This window comes from Petaurus breviceps, unplaced genomic scaffold, assembly GCF_028583685.1.
Source record: "Petaurus breviceps papuanus isolate PSGF00001 unplaced genomic scaffold, PetGlider_PUasm1.0 84, whole genome shotgun sequence".
In the NCBI taxonomy this organism is placed as follows: Eukaryota; Metazoa; Chordata; class Mammalia; order Diprotodontia; family Petauridae; genus Petaurus; species Petaurus breviceps.
The window spans coordinates 2,048,310-2,071,747 of record NW_027186645.1 but is presented as its reverse complement, the minus strand read 5'-3'; the positions used below and the strand labels follow the sequence as shown (position 1 = coordinate 2,071,747).

At 38.7% G+C, this 23,438-nt stretch overlaps 1 protein-coding gene and 1 long non-coding RNA gene across 2 annotated transcripts in view; one reads left to right on the top strand and one right to left on the bottom strand.

Annotated features, from left to right (window-relative positions):
- Positions 1-620, bottom strand: part of PRKAR2B (protein kinase cAMP-dependent type II regulatory subunit beta) — a 146,275-nt gene extending 145,655 nt beyond the window's left edge. The window contains exon 1 of the mRNA XM_069106986.1: positions 72-620. Coding sequence (XP_068963087.1) covers positions 72-372 — 301 coding nt within the window. The 5' untranslated portion in view covers positions 373-620. The remainder of the gene's footprint in view (positions 1-71) is intronic.
- Positions 1-23,438, top strand: part of LOC138176244 (uncharacterized) — a 38,369-nt gene that overhangs the window by 4,330 nt on the left and 10,601 nt on the right. The gene's annotated exons all lie outside the window — the stretch shown is intronic.

Below are 23,438 nucleotides of genomic sequence, written 5' to 3'. Positions count from 1 at the left end.
GGTGGGGGGACGATGGGGACGGGGGAGTCTGTGGTCCATGCACCGCACAGTCAAAGAAGGGAAGTGCTCACCGTTGAACGCTCCCGGGTCGCCGGACTCCTCCTCTTCGTCATCCTCCTCCCCGTTCTCAGACTCGGTCTGCACGGGCTCCTCCGCAAAGTTGACCCCCCGGCTGGGGGTGCCGCCCCCGGCGGCTCCGGCCGCTGCCAGGTCACCAGCGCCAGGGCCTCCCTTGTGCCGGTTCTCCTGCTGGAGGCGGGTGAAGTGCTGCAAAGCGAACTCCAGCAGGTCCCCGGGCTGGTGCCTGAGCACCTCCACGGTGAAGCTCTGCAGCAGCTCCGTGAGCCCCGCGGGGATCTCGATGCTGCTCATGGCGCCGGCCTTGGCCCCCGCCGCGGGGGGCAGCGGGACTCCGCGGGCACCGCGTCCTTCCCCGGGGCGCCGACGGCAGCCGACAGCCCCGGACTGGGGTCGGTCCCCAGCAGCCCGCCTAGATCTGCGGCAGCCGAGCCAGCCGCTAGCAGGTAAGGGCCGCTCCCAGGGCACCGACGGCTCGCCTGCCCGCGCTCTGGCTCCCAGCGAGCTGCAGTCAGCGAACTACGGCCCCGGAGGGGCGGCAGCATCTCCGGCTCCTCCCGCGCCCGCCCTGTCTCTCCTCTACCCCCTCGAGAGCCCAGCCCAGCCCAGCCCACGCCCCGCCCGCAGGAGGGAGGGGGTGCAGCGCCCATCCATGTGACCCCGGAAACCATGACAACCACCGCCCAGCATGGGCGCTGCGCCTCCGCCCCGCAGGGGAGCACTGGGCTCCCCAACCTCGCAGCCCTGGGGGAAGAGCGCTTGCAAGGCGGCGTTGGGGCTCTCCCAAGTCCATCCCTTCTTACTCTCCTCCAGATAACTCCAAGGCGGCCCTGACGCCTGTTCCAAACTCGGCATGCCTAAAGTTACGCCTGCACCTCTTCCTCCTGCAGTGGTCTTCCTCGTGCTTGGTCTCCCTGGCCCCTCACTCACAGACCTGTTCCCATTCTGGTCACCCGATCCTCAGGCTTTTCTACACTTGAAACTCCTCCAATAACAGTCGCAGTATTACCCCGCTCCCTACCCTAAAACTTTACAATCTGTCTACATTCTTATCTGTCTATAGGAATGTTGAGCAAATCTATATAGTTTCCTTTTTAACATATTTTTTTTTCTCCTGGAATCTAGAAGTAATAATTAGGACCGGTAACAGTAAATATTCAACAGCTTTATCTTTATGTTATATTGTTCTCTTTTATCCAGTGTAATGACCCTACATCTTGACAGCTTCATAACTTTTATATTCCATTTCCCCATTTTTTCTTGCCTTTTCTCATTCTCCCCATTTTCTTATGCCTTTACACTATAATGGGTTTCATAGTTCCTTTGACAATTTCCTGTTTGCACCCTCTGCTTTCACATTTTTTCGGTGTATCTAGGGGACTGCCATTTGTCGATTGTGACAAAAGCAGCTAAATTAATAATAGCACTTATAGACTACTTTAAAACTTGCAAATCAATTTAAAACCGTAATCTTATTTTATCCTTGTAACAACCCTAGGAGTTAGGTGCTATTATTATCACCATTTTACACAGGAAGAAACTAAGGTACCTAGAATTTAAGTGACTTGCCTAGGGTCACACAATGACTGAGGCCATATCTGAACACATCTTCATGACTCCACACTCAGCATTCCATCCCGTGCCACCTTCAGTTCAAGTCAATATGCACCATTAATTTTGAGACAATTACCAAAGTGGGCTAGTGCCCAGTTATCACTCTTCGTGTCTTGGAAGTCGGGATTAAAAAGTTAACTGAGATGCCTAAGGGGGCAGCTAGGTGTCACAGTGAATAGAGTGCTGGACCTTGAGTCAGGAAGACTCATCTTCTCCAGTTCAAATCCAGCCTCAGACACTTACTAGCTGTGTGACCCTGGGCAAGTCACTAAACCCTGTTTGAAACAGTTTCATCATCTGCAAGATGAGCTGGAGAAGAAAATAGCAAACCACTCCAGTATCTTTGACAGGAAATCTCCAAATGGGGTCACAAAGAATTGGACACGACTGAAAAATGGATCATCAACAACAGATATGTTCAGAAACAAAACAATTTGTGTGCCTGGTCTGGATTTAAAACTTGACCAGTTATACGTTCTGATGTGGATGGCATTGTTATCAAATGATAATGCTATGATACCACACAGAAGCAACAGAGGTATATGATGAAACAGTGGATTTGAAAATCAGAAAGGACCTGAGTTCAAATCAAGTAGAATGTAAGCTTTTTGAAGGTATTAGAATCTTTATTTCCAGGAACTTGTGCATGGTAGGCTCTTAATACATGTTTGTTTAATGAAATTGAAATCCTGTCTTGAACACTTCCTGACTCTATGACCATGAATAAGTCTCTTAGCCTCTAATCCTGAAGTGGGGAACATACAATTTGCAGTACCAATCTCACTGTGATGTCCTGAGTAAACCCCTTTTAAATCACAAAGCATTATATTAACATTATTATTACTATGGAGAGAAATAGGACTTTGCAATGGATTTTTTTGCTTATCAATTTCCTTTTCGTTTGAATGGGATTTATACTTTGTTTGAAGCCTTTGAGTTTTGTGTCAAAGAAAATTTTATTTAGTTCATAAAATGTTTTTGCAACATTTATACTGTAATATTTTATTTTACTCTCCCTAGCCAGCATGTCTTTGTAAACAAGTAGTTGAAGATGGCTTATTCATCATGTTTCATATATGTGTCCACCCACACAAAAGAGGAAATAGTTCCCTTCTGGTGTTCAAAGATTCCTGACTGGTAGAACATTACTGAATAGGATCATAGATTTAGACTTTGCAGAGATCTTAGTCCTACTAAGACGTATTCATTTTTTCTCATGAGGAAACTGAGGCAGAGAATGGTTCTCTGACATCACTCAAGATCTCTCAAGGAAGTAGAACCTGCATCCTAGATAGACTAACTCCAACATTCTTTCCCCTACATCACTTATATATCAATCAACCCAAGTAATAGCCTTATCCTTATTTATTACCTTACCTTATTCTTTATTATACTCTCTATTCATCTCGATCATCTAGCTGTTTCCATTGAGTTTCCTCCTCATAATAATGCTATTTTAAAATGCCATTCAGCATGAAAGAACATATAAAGTTCCGAATTAGACTGCTCGAGTTTGATTTCAGGGTTCACCACTTATTTGTATTAGCTCATTCGAGTCACAAGATCTCTGACCTGCTGTTTCCTCATTTGTAAATTGGGGGTAATAATAAATATACTACCCACCTTCCTGGATTTTTGTGAAGATCCAGTGTAATAATGTATGTAAGATTCTTGAAAAAATGTAAAAACCTGGAAGACTTAGGAATTCTGAAACTCAACAACCTAAGAAGTTAAAGGAAGAGAAAGATTTGAGCAGAAAGAAGAAAAAAATAAGTATGCACATCACATTTCATTAGTGAGTACACCCAGGGAATTTTATTTTTAAAGCAATTATTGAATATTCAGTCATAAGTGACAGTTTTCATCAATATAAAGAAAATAAAGCTTCACTAAACAATTTTTAAACTTAACTAAATTTTTAATTAAAAAATCAACAATTCAACTCTATTTACAGATACAGACTTTAAAAATGAGATACAAAACACAAAAAAATTAAGCCAAGGTTTACTCTGTACATACATCTCTGAGGAAAAAGAATGTAAGTTCTTATAATTGTTTTACCAAGATTAGAATGATGAGAGGGACTGTGACCTTCATGGTTCCTTTAAGCTCCAAATCTATAATCCTATGATCTATAGTTAAAAGTTAATCACATGATATTCTGTCTCCCACCTCCTTGCCTTTGCACAGGCTGATCCTTATGCCTGGAATGATCTCCCTCCTTATTTACAACTCCTGGAATTCCTAGTTTCTTATAAAGATCAACTCAAATAACCACCTCCTACATGAAGTCATTCTTGTTCCTTCCCATTTGTTACTGCTCCTCCTCCCCTCAAAAGTTATTTGTGTTTAATTTATATGAATATTTTGTATTTATTTAATAGACTATGTGCTGTTCTCCCATGGGATATGAACATCTTCAAGAAAACAACTGTTTTCATTTTTGTCTTTTCATCTCCCCCAAACCTAGCACTTGGTACACATTTATTAAGCAGCTAGACTCCAGACACTGTGCTAAGCATATAATAGATGTTTGATAAATTCTTGCTGAAGTAATATATCTTTATTTTGAGCCTTGAGTCAAGGGGAGGAGGAGGTTATTCATTTAATATATGAGTAATAGTTATATGAGCATTTTTCCTGATACTCAATGTAGATCTTAACTGAGAATTTCCAAACAGAATCTTAGATTTGATAGTAATTAGCAATGTGATCCTAGATAAATCACTTAACTTCCCTAAACTAACAGTTTCTTGAATTATAAAATAGAGGTAGATAATACAGGGGGTCCCCAAAGTCTGAGTGCAGTTTTAACTGCACTTAGCCTTTTGGGATACCTTGTACTTCTTGTGTATATGTACCCTCCCCCAGATTATTGTAAGGAAAGTGATTTATAAACATCAAATACTATATAAGATGGATGGTCTATCTCTCTCTCTCTCTCTCTCTCTCTCTCTCTCTCTCTCTCTCTCTCTCTATCTATCTATCTAAAGAGAGGCAACACAGCATAGTGGAAAGTTCATTAGTTTTAGAGTAAGAAGCTATGGATTCAAATCATGCCTCAGATACTTATTACTTTATAGGGTACCTGTATGACCTTGGGCAAGTCAGCTAGCCTCTTTGGGTCTCGGTCTCCTCATCTATAATAGTGTAGGGATTAGATTAGATGATGATGGTGGTGGTGATGGCTATGATAATAATAACTAGCATGTATATAATATTTCAGTGTTTGCCTAGAGCTCTATGATCCTATGAATATGCAGTTCTGATGTTCTCACTGTATCAAGATAATTTAATTTATGAAAATTCCTGTTTCCCAACAACATTGATAGGTGATTTGATATTATAAAAGACAGTCAACAAGCATTTATCAAGTACTTATTATATACCAAGGCACTGTGCTAAGTGTTAAGAATACAAATGCAGGTGGAAAAACAGTTCTTGCCCTCCAAGAGTTTACATTAGAATACATTTTAAGATACTACCTAAAAAGAAGCTAAAAAGGGAGATGGGACAAATGCTAGTGAGGGCATGGTAGAGAAAGTCCAGAGTGTAGCCCAGAGAGGAATGAGACCTGACTGGCTTGAGCGCTCACCTTAAGCAGAGGTTCTAGAAAGAATAATCCAATCAGAGGAAGAAATCTTAGGGGCAGAAGGTACTTCTAATGTGGGTATTCCAACGTGAAAGGAGAGACATGATTCTATTAACTTTGTAAGGTGAATACCAAAGGTAAAATTGATTTCTTCAGGATGGGAATCACCGAAGAATATAGTTCAACGTGTCTCCAACATAAGCACACCTATATTTTCCAACACTCACCCACTCTGACTCCCTCTCCAGTGAGTAACTCCCACATGCTCCCATTTTCCTTTTGGGTAGTACAGAGTCACACAAGAGAAGGCATGGTTGGGTTGCAGTCTCCACTAAAGATCTCAGTACATTATCTTTCCTCACAGCTCTCCCACTGTCTAAATTTCCCAATTTGATTTAAGGACACTGCCATTCTTTTTGATGTCATCCTCTGTTCCTCACTTTTGCTCACCCCACATATGCAATCAACTGACAAACCTTGACTTATCTATCTCCACAACACTCATTTCATCCTTCCTCGCTCACACAGCCAACCCCTTAGTTCAGGCCCTCATCACCTCTTGATTGAACTATTGCAATGGCCTCCTAATTTGTTTTCTTGCCTAAAATCTCTTCCCACCCCAATCTATTCTCCACCCAGCTGCCAGAGTGATTTTTCCAAAGTATAGATCTGGTCATGTCACTCCACTACTCAATAAACACCAATCATACCCTATTGACTCTAGGATAAAATATAAACTCTATTTGGCATTTAAAGCGTATCACAATCTATTCACAACCTACCTTTCCAGGCTCTCTTGTATTTATTTTGTATCAATCAATCGACAATTAATTTCTTGCCATGGACCAGATAATATGCTAGGTACTTGGGATGCAAGGACAGAAATGAAAAAGTTCCCTGCCCTCAAGGAGCTTACATTAAATCAAGGGAAGCAGTGTGTGTGTGTGTGTGTGTGTGTGTGTAAAATAAATAAAAGGAAGGAGAAGGTTCTAGAAAAACTTCAAGTAGAAGGTGAAAGGAGCTAAGTTTTTAAAGAAACGGGATTATAAGAAGCAGAAGTGAGGAGGGAATGCATTCTAGGCACAAGAGACAGCTAGTACAAAAGATGGAGATAAGGAGCTAGTATTATGTATAAGGAACGGCAAGAAGGCTGTGTATATACTGTGTATGTACTCATCATAGAAGAATCAGTTCCATGGATGAGCAATTTATCATGGCTAAATTCACCATAATTTTTAATTAAATGCAAAACAAAAATGAAAAATCCATGAAAAGCAGCATGGCTGTGTTTGAGTAAGATAATTCTTGATTCTTAGCATAAAGTAATTATTATTTTTTTTAAAGCAATCTGGGGTTAAGTAACTTACTCAAGGTTACCCAGCCAGTTATTTCTGGGTGTGTTGCTGAGTGTCTGAGGCTGGGATTCGATCTCCAGGTCATCCCAACACTGGAGCCGGTACTCTTACTTGCTGAGCCACCTGGCTGCCCCTAAGCAATTGGGGTTAAGTAACTTGCTCAAGGTTACACAGCCAGGTGTTTCTGGGTGGGTGCTAAGTGTCTGAGCCCAGGAAGCATAAAGTAATTATTAAGAAAATATTTACATTATTTTAATGCCGTGATATTTATATCTCTCTAGCTATTACTTTGTGTGCAATTAAATAGCAAACATTAAAAAACACGAAGATGATGAGATTTGTCACATGAGATTGCTTTTGCAGATCTGGCTCTCCAGGATATAACGTCTGAAGTATGAGGTTTAAAAAGACTTTAAGAAGAAATTCTAAGTAAACCACTGAATTCTTTCTGTATCTGGCTTTTATTTCTGACAGTGTCAAATACTTCCTTCCCCCACCACCCCACCTTAGGCATATCAGAAAAGCAAAAGAACATTGAAAAGTATTACTTTTTCTCACACCTACAATACATATTTTAAAATGTCATAGAAGTAACAGTAATTGAATAGTTGGACAGCAAACGCATTCTATATATACCTCATTCAATTTTAAACTTTTATTGATGTCCTAATAATAATAATAGCTAACATTTATATAGTGCTAACTCTGTATGAGGCACTGTGCTAAATGCTTTATAATTATTGTCTTATTTAATTCTTACAACAATCTAGGAAGGTAAGTAATATTATCTCCATTTTACAGATAAGAAACGAAGGCAGGTAGAGGTTAAGTGACTTATCTGAGATCATCCTAAGTGAGACTGCACTGGAGTTCAGGTCTTCCTGATTCCAGACCCATTGCTCTGTGCACCATGGCACCATTTGACTACTATCAATCCTATGTTCAAGCTACTCAGTGAGGCAAGAGAATACCAAGGTAATTGAAAAGTAAGTTCATGACCTCAAGGAGCTTACTTACTGGGTGGTGGGGGAAAATAATAGCTGACATTTACATTGTCCTTTCAGGTTTACAAATGAGATGACATGCATTATCCCATTTGAGCATCACAATAGCCCTTGAGATATAGGATATTATTACCCCATTTTACAGATGAGGAAACTGAGGCTCAGTAGAGCTAAGAGATTCACTCAGATTCATACAATTAGATATGTGTCCAAGACAGGATTTGAAACTCAAGTTTTGCTCATTCCAAGTCTATCCATTAAGCACATTGCTTCTTCATACAATAAATACTATAAAATCTCCATTATTATTTCAATAATGCTTGAAAGAGACACGGAATCCTTTTCATGGAAACCAGCATGTTATAATGGGAAGACCACTAGGATGCCCAAATTCTGCTTCTGGTTCTGCCAATAACTAACTGTGTGACCTTGGGTAAGTCATTTAACATTTCTGTGCCTCTTTCCTTATGGGTAAAGAAAGGAAATTTAATTATATGACTTCCTTAAGTTTTTTTTTAGGGCTAAAGTTTATGATTTTTTTTTTTGGCTTTTTGGAGTGGAGAAGGCAGAGCAATTGGGGTTAAGGGACTTGCCCAAGGTCACATGACTAATAAGTGTTAAGTGTCTGAGGCTAGATTTGAACTCAGATCCTCCTGACTCCAGGACCAATGCTCTATTCACTGCACCACCTAGCTGCCCCTTAAAGTTAGTGATTTTAAGGAGCTGTGATGAAGAATTATTGCCATCATATGCAAATATGATCATGGCAATAATCTTATGACTTAATTCTTTACATTGGGTGCAGTCTGAAGAAAGCAATGCAGAGTCAAGCTGGAGTGATGACATAGCAAAAGAGGGGGCAATTATAGGGATGCTGGAGAGGATTATGGGTAGGCAAATTGGTGATATGAAAGCATGTTTTTCTTTTTTACACAGCTGCATTCAATATTTTAAAATTTAAATTAATAGGCTCTTAGTGTTCTAACGTCAGAACATTTCTACCATTTGACACATACTCTCCTCTAATATTTCAAAGGATGTATGACCTCAATAGCATGGATATTCCCTTCTCTTGTTCAGAGCACAATCCATCCATAGGCAGGAGCTTTTCCAGGGACAATCTGCTTGAGAGAACAACCAAATCCTTATAGCTATGAGGAAAGTCTTGTATGAGTCAACATGCTTTGATGTCTTCACACTCATTTGTATGTCCTGACACAATTTGCTTAAAATAAGTAAGGTTCCTGTTGTGATTGTTATAGAGTACTGGTCATAATTACATCGCTAAAATTTCAGTTATCCTAAACTGTGTAATTTAAAAGAAATTTAATTTATTTATTTTTAGTTTTCATCCACACAACTGCACCCAAGAAAAGTGTGGCCTCTGAGCTGCTGCTGCTACTTAATTCTCAGCTCGGCCCCAAACGAAATCTGCTTCAGGAATGAGAATTCTGAACTACTGCTCTGGATCAGAACCTTCTTTGTAAGTGATTACCTGGCAGCAAATATCATTACCTTGTCTTTCAAATGGAGACAATGATGCAGAGAGGTTAATCTTTTCCCCAGTAATCCATCTAGTTAATGCTCTTTTCAGAATTCACATCTTAATTTCTAATCTATTTTTTTAAATTTCCATTTGACTACCTGGAAAATTTATTCCTAGAACCTGAGAGTACTTCAGGCATGGTTTGCAAGAACTATATATTTTGACTTGTATTTACATTTACTCCAAGAATGATTGTTGCTTACTTATTAAACTATCAACAACTGGCCTCTTTAGGGGCTGGATAATGAGCATATAAAACTAAAAACTGGAGTGCAATGAAGTTGAGTGGTCCTAAGTTACCTTGACACATGGGAAATTAATTAGATATTATAAAGATATCTAGGCCTTTTTTTTGTATTCCACTGCCAAAACAAGACAAAAGTATGGACAAACCTATCTTTTGGATAGACTTCACGATAGGTACTGAAAGTTGACCTCACCCATTATGGACAAACAATTAAGATGGTCAATCCACAGATTTGCCTAAGAACAAGCAGTATAGTATAATAGATTAATAGTTGGCTTTCAAATCAAGGAGAACTGGGTTCAAGTTTCACCTCTGACACATACTGTCTGTTGGATCTTGGGGGATTCACCTCATCACCTGTCAGTGCTCTAGGCAGCTCTTTAAGATGATAAAGTTGCTGAGAAGGTGTTTCCTCACCAGGGATTTCTTTATACTGATAAAATCACAGATGCTGTCCTATCTAAAATCAATAAAACTTTGTGAGTTGTGCATCCTGATTCAGGGAAGGGAAAGGGAAGCCAGTTTAAATTGTTGTATAAATTTATGGTTAACCATCCTTCCTTACCCCCCAAGCGAAGGACTGCTTTGGGCTCTATGAGGGCTGAGAGTACATTTTGAAAGACTTCCATCAAGAGACTTCCCAACCTAAAGACATTCTCAGAATTAATAGGGAAACCACATGCTGGCAACATATTCTATCAATAAATTGATATTCTTCAGGATATAATGTGGTTGCCAGAACCCTCGGTTTCCTGTAATTCTGAATTTAAAGGGCTATGTAGTTGATAGCTTTCTAACCACTAGGGAACCCTAACTACTTGAGTAACAATTTAGTAGGGAAGCCATAAACCCCAGATTATCCTCAGTGATCATAATAGGTTAAATCTGCATACTTTTGCAGATTTATAAATTGCTTTCCTTTCAATAGCCCTGTAAGGATTTAGTGAAGTTACTATTATTTCCATTTTATAGATAAAGAAACTGAGCCTTAAAGAAGCTAAGTGACCTGCCTGAAGTCCCATAACTAGTTAGTGACAGAGCTGGGATTTAAATCTCAGTCTAAGTCAAAGTCTAGGGTTGTTTTTATGAATGACAGAGAGAAAATAATCATAGTTTAGATCGGAGCTTGAGGGTGTTTTGCTTTGCTTTTTAGCTGGAAGAGACCCTAGATATGGCCTAATTTACCTTTCCCAAATTAATTTGGCCCTTAAATCAATTTGAGACTTGAAGTATACAAAGAGAACCCCTAAATGCAGAGTTTCACAATTGAGACCTAGGTCCCTTGGCAGGCAGTGGGGAAAGGGGAAGAGTCACATTATGGAGGTGGATGGTGTCTCTATAGACAGCTCTTGTGGACTTAATACAGTCTGGGGTAGCCCACAGCCATGTACAGGCCCCTTTGGATGAGAGGAGCCTTGGCTGAGTTGGGAGAAGGAACACAGAACATCAGGGTTTCATGGAATTCAGTCTAGAAAATAATATCCATTGCAAGCCCTTCATTTTACTGAGAAGGATCTTGAGGCTATTTTCTAAACACTAAACATTTTACTCACTTAAGTGAATTTTTATATAATTTTCCATTTGTTTTATGATTCCTTTCTTATTTCTATAGTTTTCTTTTTTAGATTTTTTTTCTCCCAAACCTAGCAGCTCAGCTGTCCAGGGAGTCTATGGACCTATATTCTCAAGAGAAGAATGATTTTACTAATCAACAACCTAAGCAGGCAAAATATTTCACTTCTGTTATAACCCTTTAAAAGTTAGCTTTTATCTTAGGAGAAGAGATCCTTATTTTCCATGCTTTAAGGTTATATTATCTCTTGTTTATTTTGCTGTCCCCCACCCCAGAAACAAATTGCACATGTATTGAAAAATACAGACTAGATTAAATTCTATTTTGTTAACCTTTTTTTAAAGGCTAGTTTTTTTTTCAGTAGAATAATAGTGATATACTCTGTATCAGTACAAATATTAGCATAATAGTAGCCATATATAAAGGGATCCATAGATTTTCAGAGCTGAAATGGACCTTAGCAGCCATCTCGTCCAAAGCATACCTGAATAAGAATTCTGTCTTCAACATACCTGTCAAATATCATCCAGCCTTGACTGAAGACTTCCAGTGAGAAGGGTCTCCCATTTCATTATTTTTTAGCTTTTACAAAAAGATATTTATTGAAAACATGTAGTAAGAACAGAAATTACAAAGTACCTCACCCTCCTCCACTTGAGGGTAGACACTATTCCACCTATCATCTCAGTCCCTGGGCAGAGTGGGTTCCCACTTAAAATGCTTACTTCAAAGCATTCATTCCACCAAATTCATTTATATATGGATGAGTCCATGTCTCTACAAGGCTTGACTAGAGTCAGGCAAGTCAGTTTTCATGGCCACAGCTGCCCCCTGCATCCATGCTCATTTTCTAGAAAATCCTGGCATGGACTCTAGCTCCCAAACATCTGGTGCTCACTGTGTTCCATCCTTCTGAAGCTCCCAAGGTTGTAGCTGTTTCCATTACTCTTTCATCAAGAGACGCAAGGGACATAGAAGCAACACAATGCCATGTGCCATGTATATTTGCAGAGAGAAGTTGTTTGAGGCTTCTTTCCTCTTTCCAGAGGGTTTAAAGTAATATTTGCTTCCTCACTTGAACAAAGCCATCAGGGAAGAAAAGAAAAAAAAACTTGTTCCATTTTTGGGTAGTTCTAATTGTTGGGAAGTTTTCAGAGTTTTCTGACATTTCCAGATGTCAGATCCTTCAAAAACTGAAGTTATCATGGTTGTAATATACTTGAGACCAAAGATTTTGGTTTTGTCAAGATATTTCCAGGACCTAGCAAAGCACCTGACACACAGTAGGTGCTTAATAAATACTTGTCATATTAAACACTGTCTCTTTTCTCCAATCTAAGCATTGCCAGTTCTTTTAACTGGGGCATGAGCAAGAGGTCATTCACCACCCTGGTTTCTATTCTCCAAATATGCTCTATTTTATCACTGTCCTTCCTTAAAATGTAGCCTTCAGAACAAAACCCAACACTTCACATGTGGTCTGAGAAGGGCAGAAGACAAGAGTATGGCAGTACTATCTCTTGGACTCTTTGTCTCTTCTTTTTTTTTTGGAGGGGCAGGGCAATTGGAGTTAAGTGACTTGCCCAAGGTCACACAGCTAGTAAGTGTTAAGTGTCTGAGGTTGGATTTGAATTCAGGTCCTCCTGACTCCAGGGCCAGTGCTCTATTCATTGCACCACCTAGTCACCCTCTCTTTGCCTCTCAATGCAACTTTAGATTGGATGAGCTCTCTTGGCTGATAAAGGCCACTAATACCCCCAGATCTTTTTCAGATAAAATAAAGTCTAGTTATACTTCCACTATCTTGTCCTTATGAAACTGATTGATTTTTTTGAACCAATATGTAAGACTTGAGAGATATCCTAACGAAATTTTATCTTCTTAAGTTTGGTCCCATGGTCTAGCCAGTCATTCATCTTTTTGAATCTTGTCATCCAATGTGTTAGCTATTCTTCCCAGTTTAGTGCCATCTGAAAATTTGATAAGCATGCTATAGCCATACCTTTATTCAAGTTACTGATAAAAATACTAAACAATACAAATCCAAGCACAGATCCCTTGGGCATTCCCCAGGAGTCTTCCTTCCAAGGTGATATCAAACCATTAATGACTATTCTTTGGGTCAAGTCATTCAACCCTTCCAGAATCCATCTAGGTGCTAATCCATACTCCCTCCCATCTTTCCATAAGAATAGCATGAGGGATTTTATCAGGTGTTCATTAAAATCTAGGTACATCATATTTATCACATTTTCCAGATCTCCCAGTTTAGTAACCCTGTCAAACAAAGGAAATAACCTTACTCTGGCCTGACTTGATACCATTCTGGTTCTCTGGGATAACCATTTGCTTTTCTAATCTCCTTTCCATATTTGAAGCATAGCTCACTAGCCATGAAATTACAGACTCCATTCTTTTCCCATTTTTGAATAGTAGGACATTTGCCTTTTGCCGTTGGTGAAGTACTTCTCCCATTCTCCATAATCTTTCATGGTGGCTCAGTAGCCACAAAGGCCAGTTCTTTCAGTACTTGAGACTATAGTTCATCTGGACTGAGTAACTTAAATTCATCAAGAGTAACTGCATGTCTGCATACTATCTCTCTGCTTATCTTGTGTGTTAACTTTCTTTTAGCCATATCACACTAGACAAAAGAGTATCCTTATTGACAGAGAAAAAAGGAGCAAAATAAGGCATAGAAATTCTAGCCTTTCTTTATTGTTACTTATTATCTCACCCACATCAAGTTCAGTTTCTTTCTTTTGATCCTATCTTTCCTCCCAATACAGCTAAAAACAACCGAAGAAAAGGAAACTATTTTTGTCGTATTTAGTTTTTTTTTTTTTTTTTGCCAGCCTCAGGTCATTTTGAGATTGTGTTCTTTATACTGTTCTTACTTTAGTACCTGGGTTGTGGTCTTTCTCTCCATTTCTTCTGCACTTGCCTTCCCTGACACAATTCCAGTAGACTCAATATTCATGTTGGCAATCATTTTACAAGCTGATTGCATGATTTCTCAACCCAGTCACCTCCAAAGACCTCCTTCTCTATGTCACTTAGCTATTTATGACTTGGTCATGCCTTAGGCATCGTCAACCTTCAGAATTGTAGAGGTTTCAAGATTCTTGGTGCTGAAACACTATTCTAAGATGACAACTTTCTGTCCTTCCACTTTTCTTACTCTCACAATATAACTTTACCCATTCCTTTTCTACTGGCTTACTTCTTTCTCTCTGGCTTCACTTTCCTACTACCTAGTTTAAATACCATGGTCTATAATTTTAATATTTCCTAAGCATTGCTGGGTAAAATAGTAAAATTGAGTTAACTTTACCCATACATATTTTCTGTATATAATCTGAGCTGGTATGTGATGTCACTTTTGCTTTTGTTCTTTCTATTGTAGTCTCATTGACTACGTACCTCATTCCAGACTCATTCTTTATATTGATTGGCTCAAATCTCTTACTAATATTTTCAAAACTCCAGGTACAATCTCACCCCCCTTTATTGAAGTTTACTTTCAAAAATACTTTCTCCATTTTTCAAACATTTGCATCATATATCATTCTCTTTTTTTCAATTATGTTTGCAAAATAGGTTTATAGGTTTAGAGTTTGAAGGGACCTTAGAAGCCCTCAAGTCCAACACCCTCATTTTGTAGATGAGAAAACTGAGACTCAGAGAGGGTCAGTGATTTGCCCAGTTAGCAAGCATCTGAGATGGAATTTGAACCCAGGGCATCTTGATTCCAGCTTGAGTGCCCTATGCATTATACCATATTGTCTTTATCAGGTATTTCTGAAGAAGAATCTCTCTTCTTGTGTTCTTGATCACATTCCAGCCTGCTGGTACAGCCTTTCCCTTTCTCACATGCATCTTAAAACTTTCCTTCTCAACTGGTTCTTCCCTATTTGTTTATGTTTAGACCTCCACATTTCTTTTTTTTTTTTTGCTTTTTTTGGAGGACAGTTAGGGTTAAGTGACTTGCCCAAGGTCACACGGCTAGTTTTGTGTTAAGTGTCTGAGGCCGGATTTGAACTCAGGTCCTCCTGACTCCAGGGCTGGTGCTCTATGACCTCCACCTTTCCATAAAATCCTTTCCTTGACTGGTCTAGCCCATCCATATAGTCATTAGCCCCATTTCTTAATGCCTTTTTAGTGCTAATTTTTTAAAAATTGCTACCATTCCCATTTCCATAATACCCATTCTCTTCTTTTCCCTTACCAAGATGATTTTTGTTCCCCCCAAAGATCACTAATGACCTTATTTTCTTCAGGCTTCAGCATCTTTGACTTTTCTGCGACATTGACACTGCTAACCTCTCTTATCTGTTAGGTACTCTCTCCATCCTTGGCTACAGAGACTCACGCTCTCCTGGTTTTTCTCTTATCTAACTAATTGCTTGTTCTGTCTTTGCTGACTTTTCATTCTCTTGTTCGCCCCACAAGGTAAGTGCTCTCCATCATTCTTTGGACCTCACATCTGTGGCTTTAATTATTTTCCCTACACACAGCTCTTAGATCTTTATCTCTAGTATCCATATCTTCATATTTCATATCCATATCTCTCATTGTCCATAAGACTTCTCCACTTGGACCTACTGTTTCCACCCCAACTCAGCTTATTCAAAATGGAGCTTATTTTCTCTTTCCTATTCTTGGTTGCCCTTTTGATTTCATTATTTCTGATAGTGGATCCACCACCTATGCAGTCTCTCATGTTTCAAACTTTGGTATTATCTTTGATTTTTCCTCCTTCAAGCTATCCTCAGTATCTTTGTAGCGTCTTTAGCTTCCATCCCTCCAATGCCACCACCCTTGGGTATGTTATCATCACCAGCCTGGGCTATTACAACAGCTGCCCAAAGGATATTTCTGCTGTTACTTTCTCCCCACAATTGATCCTTTTAGATCATGTTGTGGTTGAGTATTTTTCAGTTATGTGCAACTCTTCGTGACCTCATTTGGGGGTTTTCTTGTCAAAGATACTGGAATGGTTTGCATTCCCTTCTCCAGCTCATTTTATAGATGAGGAAACCAAGGCAAACAGGGTTAAGTGACTTGCCCAGGTTCACATAGCTACTAAGTGTCTGAGATTTTGAATTCAAGTCTTCCTGACTTTAGGCATAGCACTCTACCTACTATGCTACCTAGCAGTCTCTTTTAGAGCTACTGCTAGGTTAATCTTCTTTATCTATCAATCTATTCATGGCCTTTTGCTTAAAAACAAAAACAAATAAAAGAGAAACTTTTGTAGCTTCTTATTGTCAATCAAGTAAAATTAAGACTTCTTTGACATTCAAGGACCCCATAATCTGGCACACCCCTACCTTTCCAGGTTTATGTCTCAAATTATTTTCTTTCTGTACTCCTAGCTCTAGCCAAATTGGAATGTTATCTGTTCTAAAAACATTTCCTATACTTTCTTGGCTTATGTCTTTTCTCATGTTATTTATTTTATTTTTTTTGCTTTTTGGAGGCCAAGTGAGGTTAAGTGACTTGCCCAAGGTCACATGGCTAGTTTTTGTGTTAAGTGTCTGAGGCTGGATTTGAGCTCAGGTCCTCCTGATACCAGGTCCATTGCTCTATTCACTGCACCAGCTAGCCACCCCAGAGGAGTTTATATTTCTTAAACTTGGAATGTTCTCCTTCCTTTTTACCTTAGTAAATCCCTGTCTATCTTTTAGTACCCAATACAAATGATAACACTTCCAAGAAGTCTTCCATGATTCTTCCTATTAGTGACATTTTTTTCCAGTGGGATCTCACAGATTACCTTGTTCTACAGCTTTCTAAAATACCGATCATATGGGTAGATATTGCCTTTATCCATGCCTGAACTCTTTAGCATAACTTCCAATACTCATAATATACAAGGAAGGGAGATAGTGTTAATTAGAGGGAGAACTCTTAGGATGTCAGAGTTCCATGGGATTTTCACTTGGGATTGCATTAGGAGGCATAGAAAGATAGAATCAAATAGGAAGCTGCATGCAAAGGGAAATCTGTTGGTTTCCTTGAGCTGCTGTGGGTAGAGTGCTGAACTTGACCAGTCTACTGTGAGATGCAGTCCACTCACTGATCAGGAGATGTCAGGACTGCAGCTCACAATCATTACATTACAGTTCTGTACACTATAATAGGCAGGATCAGGAGACTGACCCCTGAGTCAGAGGAGGAAGCATGCTAACCACATAGAGCACACTGAAAGGAGGTAGGGGAATGACTGAATTTCCTCACTTCCTCCAACCATTCTAAGACTGGATAGTTTTCACACCCTCAGGTTTTCCCCAGGGAGATTTCCCCCCTAACAACTACATTAGGAAGCACAGGAGATTATAACCATTTATGTAACAACTATTATATAATTACTTCTCTCTTGCTACTTACTTTTTTTTTTTTTGCAAGTCTTAATTAAATAGTTTGCTATTTAATTGGTTGCTCTTCCAAAGTCTGAGAATAGAGAATGTTGTACTGGTTGGAGTTTGAACTGTGATTTGCATAACTGCCTGAAACAACCCTACCCTAAACCTGGGAAAATTGTACTCCAGGACCAGTATTCACAGGGGGACCTTAGGATACTCTTGCTAAATACCATGTAGAATTCTGTGTTATAAAATATCTGCATGATCCTAGAAGGAAGGCATCATAATTTCTCTAAATTTTGCAATACCATCACACTGTTAGTGAATGCCTCAGGGTCTTTGCACCTAATACTCAGCCTATAAATGTGTGTAGCTTGAATGGCTTGATGAATGCTATGCTGTGGTGGGAATAACACTGGATTTTACAAATTTTATTTATTTTATTTTTATGTAATTTTATTTGCACTGCCTCCCTAATCTTCACACCCTCCTAAAAGTCCCTCCCTTATCCTTTCCCTTTGCCCTCCTATTTCTCTGCAAATTAAGATAACTTTTATACTATACTAAATGTGTTACTCCTTCTTTAACCCAGTTCTGATGAGAATAAGGTTCCCACAATACCCACCCTCCATCTTATCCTCCTCTCCCCTGTAATAGTTCTTATATTCACCCCTTTTGTATAAGATATTTGTTCCATTTACCTTTTCCTACCCAGTTTTCTTTTTTAGGATAATCTCATCATAATAAACTCAACCCCAAGCCATATGCCATATACCCCCCATCTTTCAGTTTACCTTAATAATACTAACATTCTTAAAATTTACAAATATAATTTTCCCACATAAGAAGTAAACAGTTTAATCTTATTAAATCTCTTATAGTTAGTCATGTTACCTTCTTATGTTTCTCCTAAACCTTAGAAGTCAAATTTTCTGTTCAATCTTTGCCTTTTCCTCAAGAATACCTGAAAATCTTTTAGTTTATTTTATGTATGTATATATGTATATGTGTATATATGTACATATACATATATGTGTGTATGTATATTTTCATATATATATATATATCCCCTTGCAGATTACATTCAGCTTTGCTGGGTATGTTATTCTTGGTTGCAGATCCAGTTCTTTTGCTCTCTGGAATAATATATTCCATTCCTTTTGGTTTTTTTAATGCAGAAGATGCTAAATCTTGTGTTATCCTAACTATAGCTCCACAATATTTAAAATATTTTTTCCTAGTTGATTGTAATATTTTCTTCTTGACCTGGAAGCTTTGAAACTTAGTTATAATATTCCTGTAAGTTTTAATTTGGGACTTCTTTCAGATAGTGATTGGTAGATTGTTTTCCATTTCTGTTTTATTTATTAGTTCTAGAACTTCAGAGCAATGATCCATAATAATTTTTTGCAGTATACATGCATATATGTAAATCATAATTTTCATATAGTCCAATGTTTCTTATATTACCTCTCCTCTAATGGTTTTCCAGGTCTGTTTTTTTTTTGAGGGGGGAATGCAGGGCAATTGGGGTCAAGTGACTTGTCCAAGGTCACACAGCTAGTGTGTCAAGTGTCTGAGGCCAAATTTGAACCCAATTCCTCCTGACTCTAGGACTGGTGCTCTAATCACTGTACCACCTAGCTGCCCCAATCCATTGTTCTTCTAATGAGATGTTTCATATTCTCTTATACTTTTTCATTATTTTGATTCTGTTTTGTTGATGTCTTATTGAGTCATTAGGTTCCCCTAGCCTAATTCTAATTTTAAGGAGTTACTTTCTTCTATAAGTTTTTGGATCTCTTTTTCTAATTGGTTGACTTCCTTTTCATAATTTTCCTGCTTTTCTTGTATTACTTTTATTTCTTTTTCCAATTTTCCTTCAACCTCTCTTATTTGATTTTTAAAGTCCTTTTTAAGCTCTTCCAAGAATTCTTTTTGGGCTTGCAACCATTTTACATTTTTCTTTTAAGTTTTATAGGAAGGCGTTCTGTCTTTTTTCTGAGTTTGAACACTGATCTTCTCTATCCCCAAAGGAACTATCCATGGTTAGATTCTTTATTTTTTATACACTGTAAACACCCTACTTCTTGACTGTTAACAGCTCTGGGACTGGGAGATAATTCTCAGGCTTCAGTTTTTTGTGCTATTTTTTTTGGAACTCTATCTGGGGGCCTTTGACCTCTCGGTTCTTCCAGTGTTCTACAGTCTAAGGCCAAGTGTGATCACTGATCTTCTGGCTCACACCTTGGTCTATAAGTGACCTGAGATACTCTTCTCCACCCCTGAGCTTTACTAGGACCCCCTACCACTGTTGCCACCACAAACACTTTTACTCCTTGTGGTCCTTCAGGCAGCTTCAATCTTCATCTCACCCCTCTGCCCTGGAACCAAAACCAGGGACACCACTGCTTGCTAGTGCTCACAGCCAGAAGAACTGCGTATCTATGACTACATTCCTCAGCATGTGTGCTTAAGCCTCCTTGCCTGTAGTTACAACCTGGGACTCCATCAGGCTGGACTCTGTGAACAGCACCAACAGAGGCACCCCACCTTCCCTCTTCAAACTTCTCTTGACCAGCTGCAGGACCTACTGTGTGTGGGGCGAAAGTTTCTGAAGCTAAGGTTAATGCCTACAAAGCTGCCCCCATTTTGCTGTTTGTTGACTCCTCTGTACTTCAATTAGGTCAAACCAAGGGTTAGATTTTTCCTACTGTCCCCCCAAGTTGTCTGGCTGGATGACTGTTTTACCAACTTTTAGTTGTTTTTGTCTCTCTAAAATTAACTTTGGGGCATTATTTCAAGTTATTTGTGGTGGAATTTGGGAGAGCCAGACAAGTTTTTCTGCTTTATTCTTCCATCTCCCCACAATTCCCATAACACTGAATTTAGAGGCAGATGTTTAAATTTTGTCTTTGCTACTTCAGGAGAGGTACTTATGGGCCTCAGTTTCCACATCTGTAAAATGAAGTGGTTTAACATGATGCCTCTTAAGTTCCTTATTATGGCCCAATGTATAGAGATATTGTGCACATAATTTACAAACATGTAAATTATAATATAAGTGTATGTGAAAAATTAAAGTGTTGGGGAGATTGTGGAAGGCTTTATAGAAGAAAAATCATTTGGGTTTGATATTACAAGGATAGGTGTGGGATCAAGAGGTGGAAGTAACCTCTCATATTCCTTTAAATTCTAAGGTTCTATCATACTTTAAATAATTTACCCAAAATTTCATAGTTAATTAGTTATAGATCTAGGACTAGAACCCAGATGTCCTGATTCTGACTTTGTGGCTTTAACACAAGACCAAGACACAAGTAAGGAAAAATACATACAAAAACAATAGAAACTAAAAGAGTAAGTAAGTTAATCTGATCAATAGCATAGTATGCCTGGATGAGGTAAAAGCTTTCATATTGCTATTGGAAAAGGCTAGGTTAGGGATAAAATAAATGATAGCAACTGCCAGAGTATGGATAGTTATAACTTTGTAAATAATTTCTTCCGGGAAGAGTTTAGTTCCACGAAAGGTTGAAATTACTCAAGGAATGGATTATTTATCGTGAATTCTAACCAAATAGAGCTTCTGCTTTTAAAATATTGGTTATACTCTATAAAATGTAAGCAATCATCAGTTCCTTTTAGTCCCAGAAAAATCTACAAGTGCACATAGTGTTTGAGTTAGGATGGCTACAAACATTTATCACTTATGTGTGTCTAGGTAACTGGTTAACTTAATTTATTACTACTATTATTTTTATTATTTCAAATATTTACTATTTTTTTATTTTTTTTCTATTCCATATTACCTACCTACTAAGATTCAGCAGGTTTTCTATATCAAGGATGTAACATCAAGGGGAAAAGTCACACAAAGGCAAAAGAAGGGGGTGAAGAAACTATAAGACTTTTAAGAAATTGCTGGGATACTAATGGCCCCCAAGCCATGTTTAAGAGAAAATAGTTTTAGAACATAAACTCCCAAAGAACAGGAGCTTTGTTGTTTGTTTAGTACCACACATAAGAGGAAAATCACCAGAAAACCCTTATGCAGATAATAGCTTTCTGCTCTCTAGTGACTACAGAGTAAATGATGTAAAGTAATATTCTACATTTATAGACACGTGACCTCTGAAAGACAGTACAGGGTAGTGAAAATATCACGAGATGGAAGACTTGTATTCAAGTCCTTGTTCTATCACTTACTGGCTAGATGATGCTAGGCCAATCATTTAACTTCTCTGAGACTGTTTCCTCATATGTAAAATGGGAGCCAGAATTAATTCTGGTGTCTCCTCTTGAAAAAAAAGTAGTATCATAGCATCATAGATTTAGAAAAGACCTCAGAAATCAAGCTATCTACATGCTCTGCCTTACCAAGCTCACTCTTGTGGCTTTAATTAATTCTTCTACACACAGTTCTCAGATTTAGTCCCAACCTCTCCTCTAAGCTCCACATCCATATCTCTAATTGCTTCTAGGACATCTCCAAGCCACCTCACACCCATAAGACTGGTTAATATAACAGAAAAGGAAAATGCCACATGCTGGAGGGAATTGCAAAAATTGGGACACGTATGTACTGTTGGTAGAGTTGTGAGCTGGTCCAAACATATTGGAGAACAGTTTGGAACTATACCCAAAGGGCTAGAAAGTGTACACCCTTTGACCCTGCAATACCACTACTAGGTCTGTATCCCAAAGATGTAAAATAAAAAGGGAAATGACCTGTAGGTACAAAAATAGGCATAGCAGCTCTTTTGTGGTGGGAAAGAATTAGCAATTGAGGGAATATCCATCAATTGGGGGATGGCTGAATGAGTTGTGTTATATGATTGTGATGGAATACTGTTATGTTATAAGAAATGATGAAGGGAATCATTTCAGAAAAACCTGGGAAGACTTATATTAACTAATAAAAGGTGAAGTAAGACCAGGAGCATTGTACACAGAAACAGCAATATTGTAATGATGATCAACTCAATACAATGATCCATGATAATTCCAAAGGACTCACGATGAAAGATGCTATCCACCTCCAGAGAGAAAACTGAGGAACTCTGAGTATAGATTGAAGCATATTTTTTCATTTCCCTTATTTTTCTTGCTTTTTTTTACAGTATGACTAATAAGGAAATATGTTTTGCATAACTTCGCATGTAAAATGGGTATCATATTTCTTGTCTTCACATTGGGTGAAGGAGGGGATGGAAGGAAGAGGAAAATTTGAAACCCAAAAAAATGAGTGTTAAAAATAAATAAGCAGGGGTGGCTAGGTGGTGCAGTGAATAGAGAACCAGCCCTGGAGTCAGGAGGACCTGAGTTCAAATCTGGCCTCAGACACAACACAAAAACTAGCCATGTGACTTTGGGCAAGTCACTTAACCCCAATTGCCCTCCAAAAAGCTAACTAAAAAAATAAGCATTATTTTTTTTCATTGGAACATTTCCACATGGACCTCCCATCACCACTTCAAACTCAACTTATTCAAATTCATTTCACTTCAGAGATGAGGAAACTGAGGTCAAGAGATATCAAAATGACTTGCCCAAGGTCACACAGAATTCTAAATTGAACCCTGGCTCTCCAGAATTATTTCCTCTATACTATGCTTCTGTATTCTTGGGGGGGATTCAAGGCAGCATGGTTTAGTGCAGAGGTTCTGACCTTTCTGGTTCATGAACCCCTTTAGCAGTCTTGTGAAGCTTATGGATCTGTTCTCAGAATAATGTTTTTAAAAGCATAGAATGAAATGTATAGGATTGAAGGAAATGCTAAGTTTCAGTTAGAGCTTAGTGAAAATCAAGATGTCACCTTTTTCCCCCATCCACATTCATAGGCTCCCTGAAATCTACCCATAGACTTTTGGGGTTATCTGTATATGTAGTTAAGGACCCCTAAACTAGTTGATAAAGCATTGGACTTTGGGACAGGAAGCCCGAGTTCAAATTCCTCTTGCAGACATTTATTAGCTGTGTGTCTCTGGGCAAGTCACTTAGCCTCTGTGTGCCTCAGGGAACTCTGTATAATTTACCTTCCAAGTCATAGATAATTCTC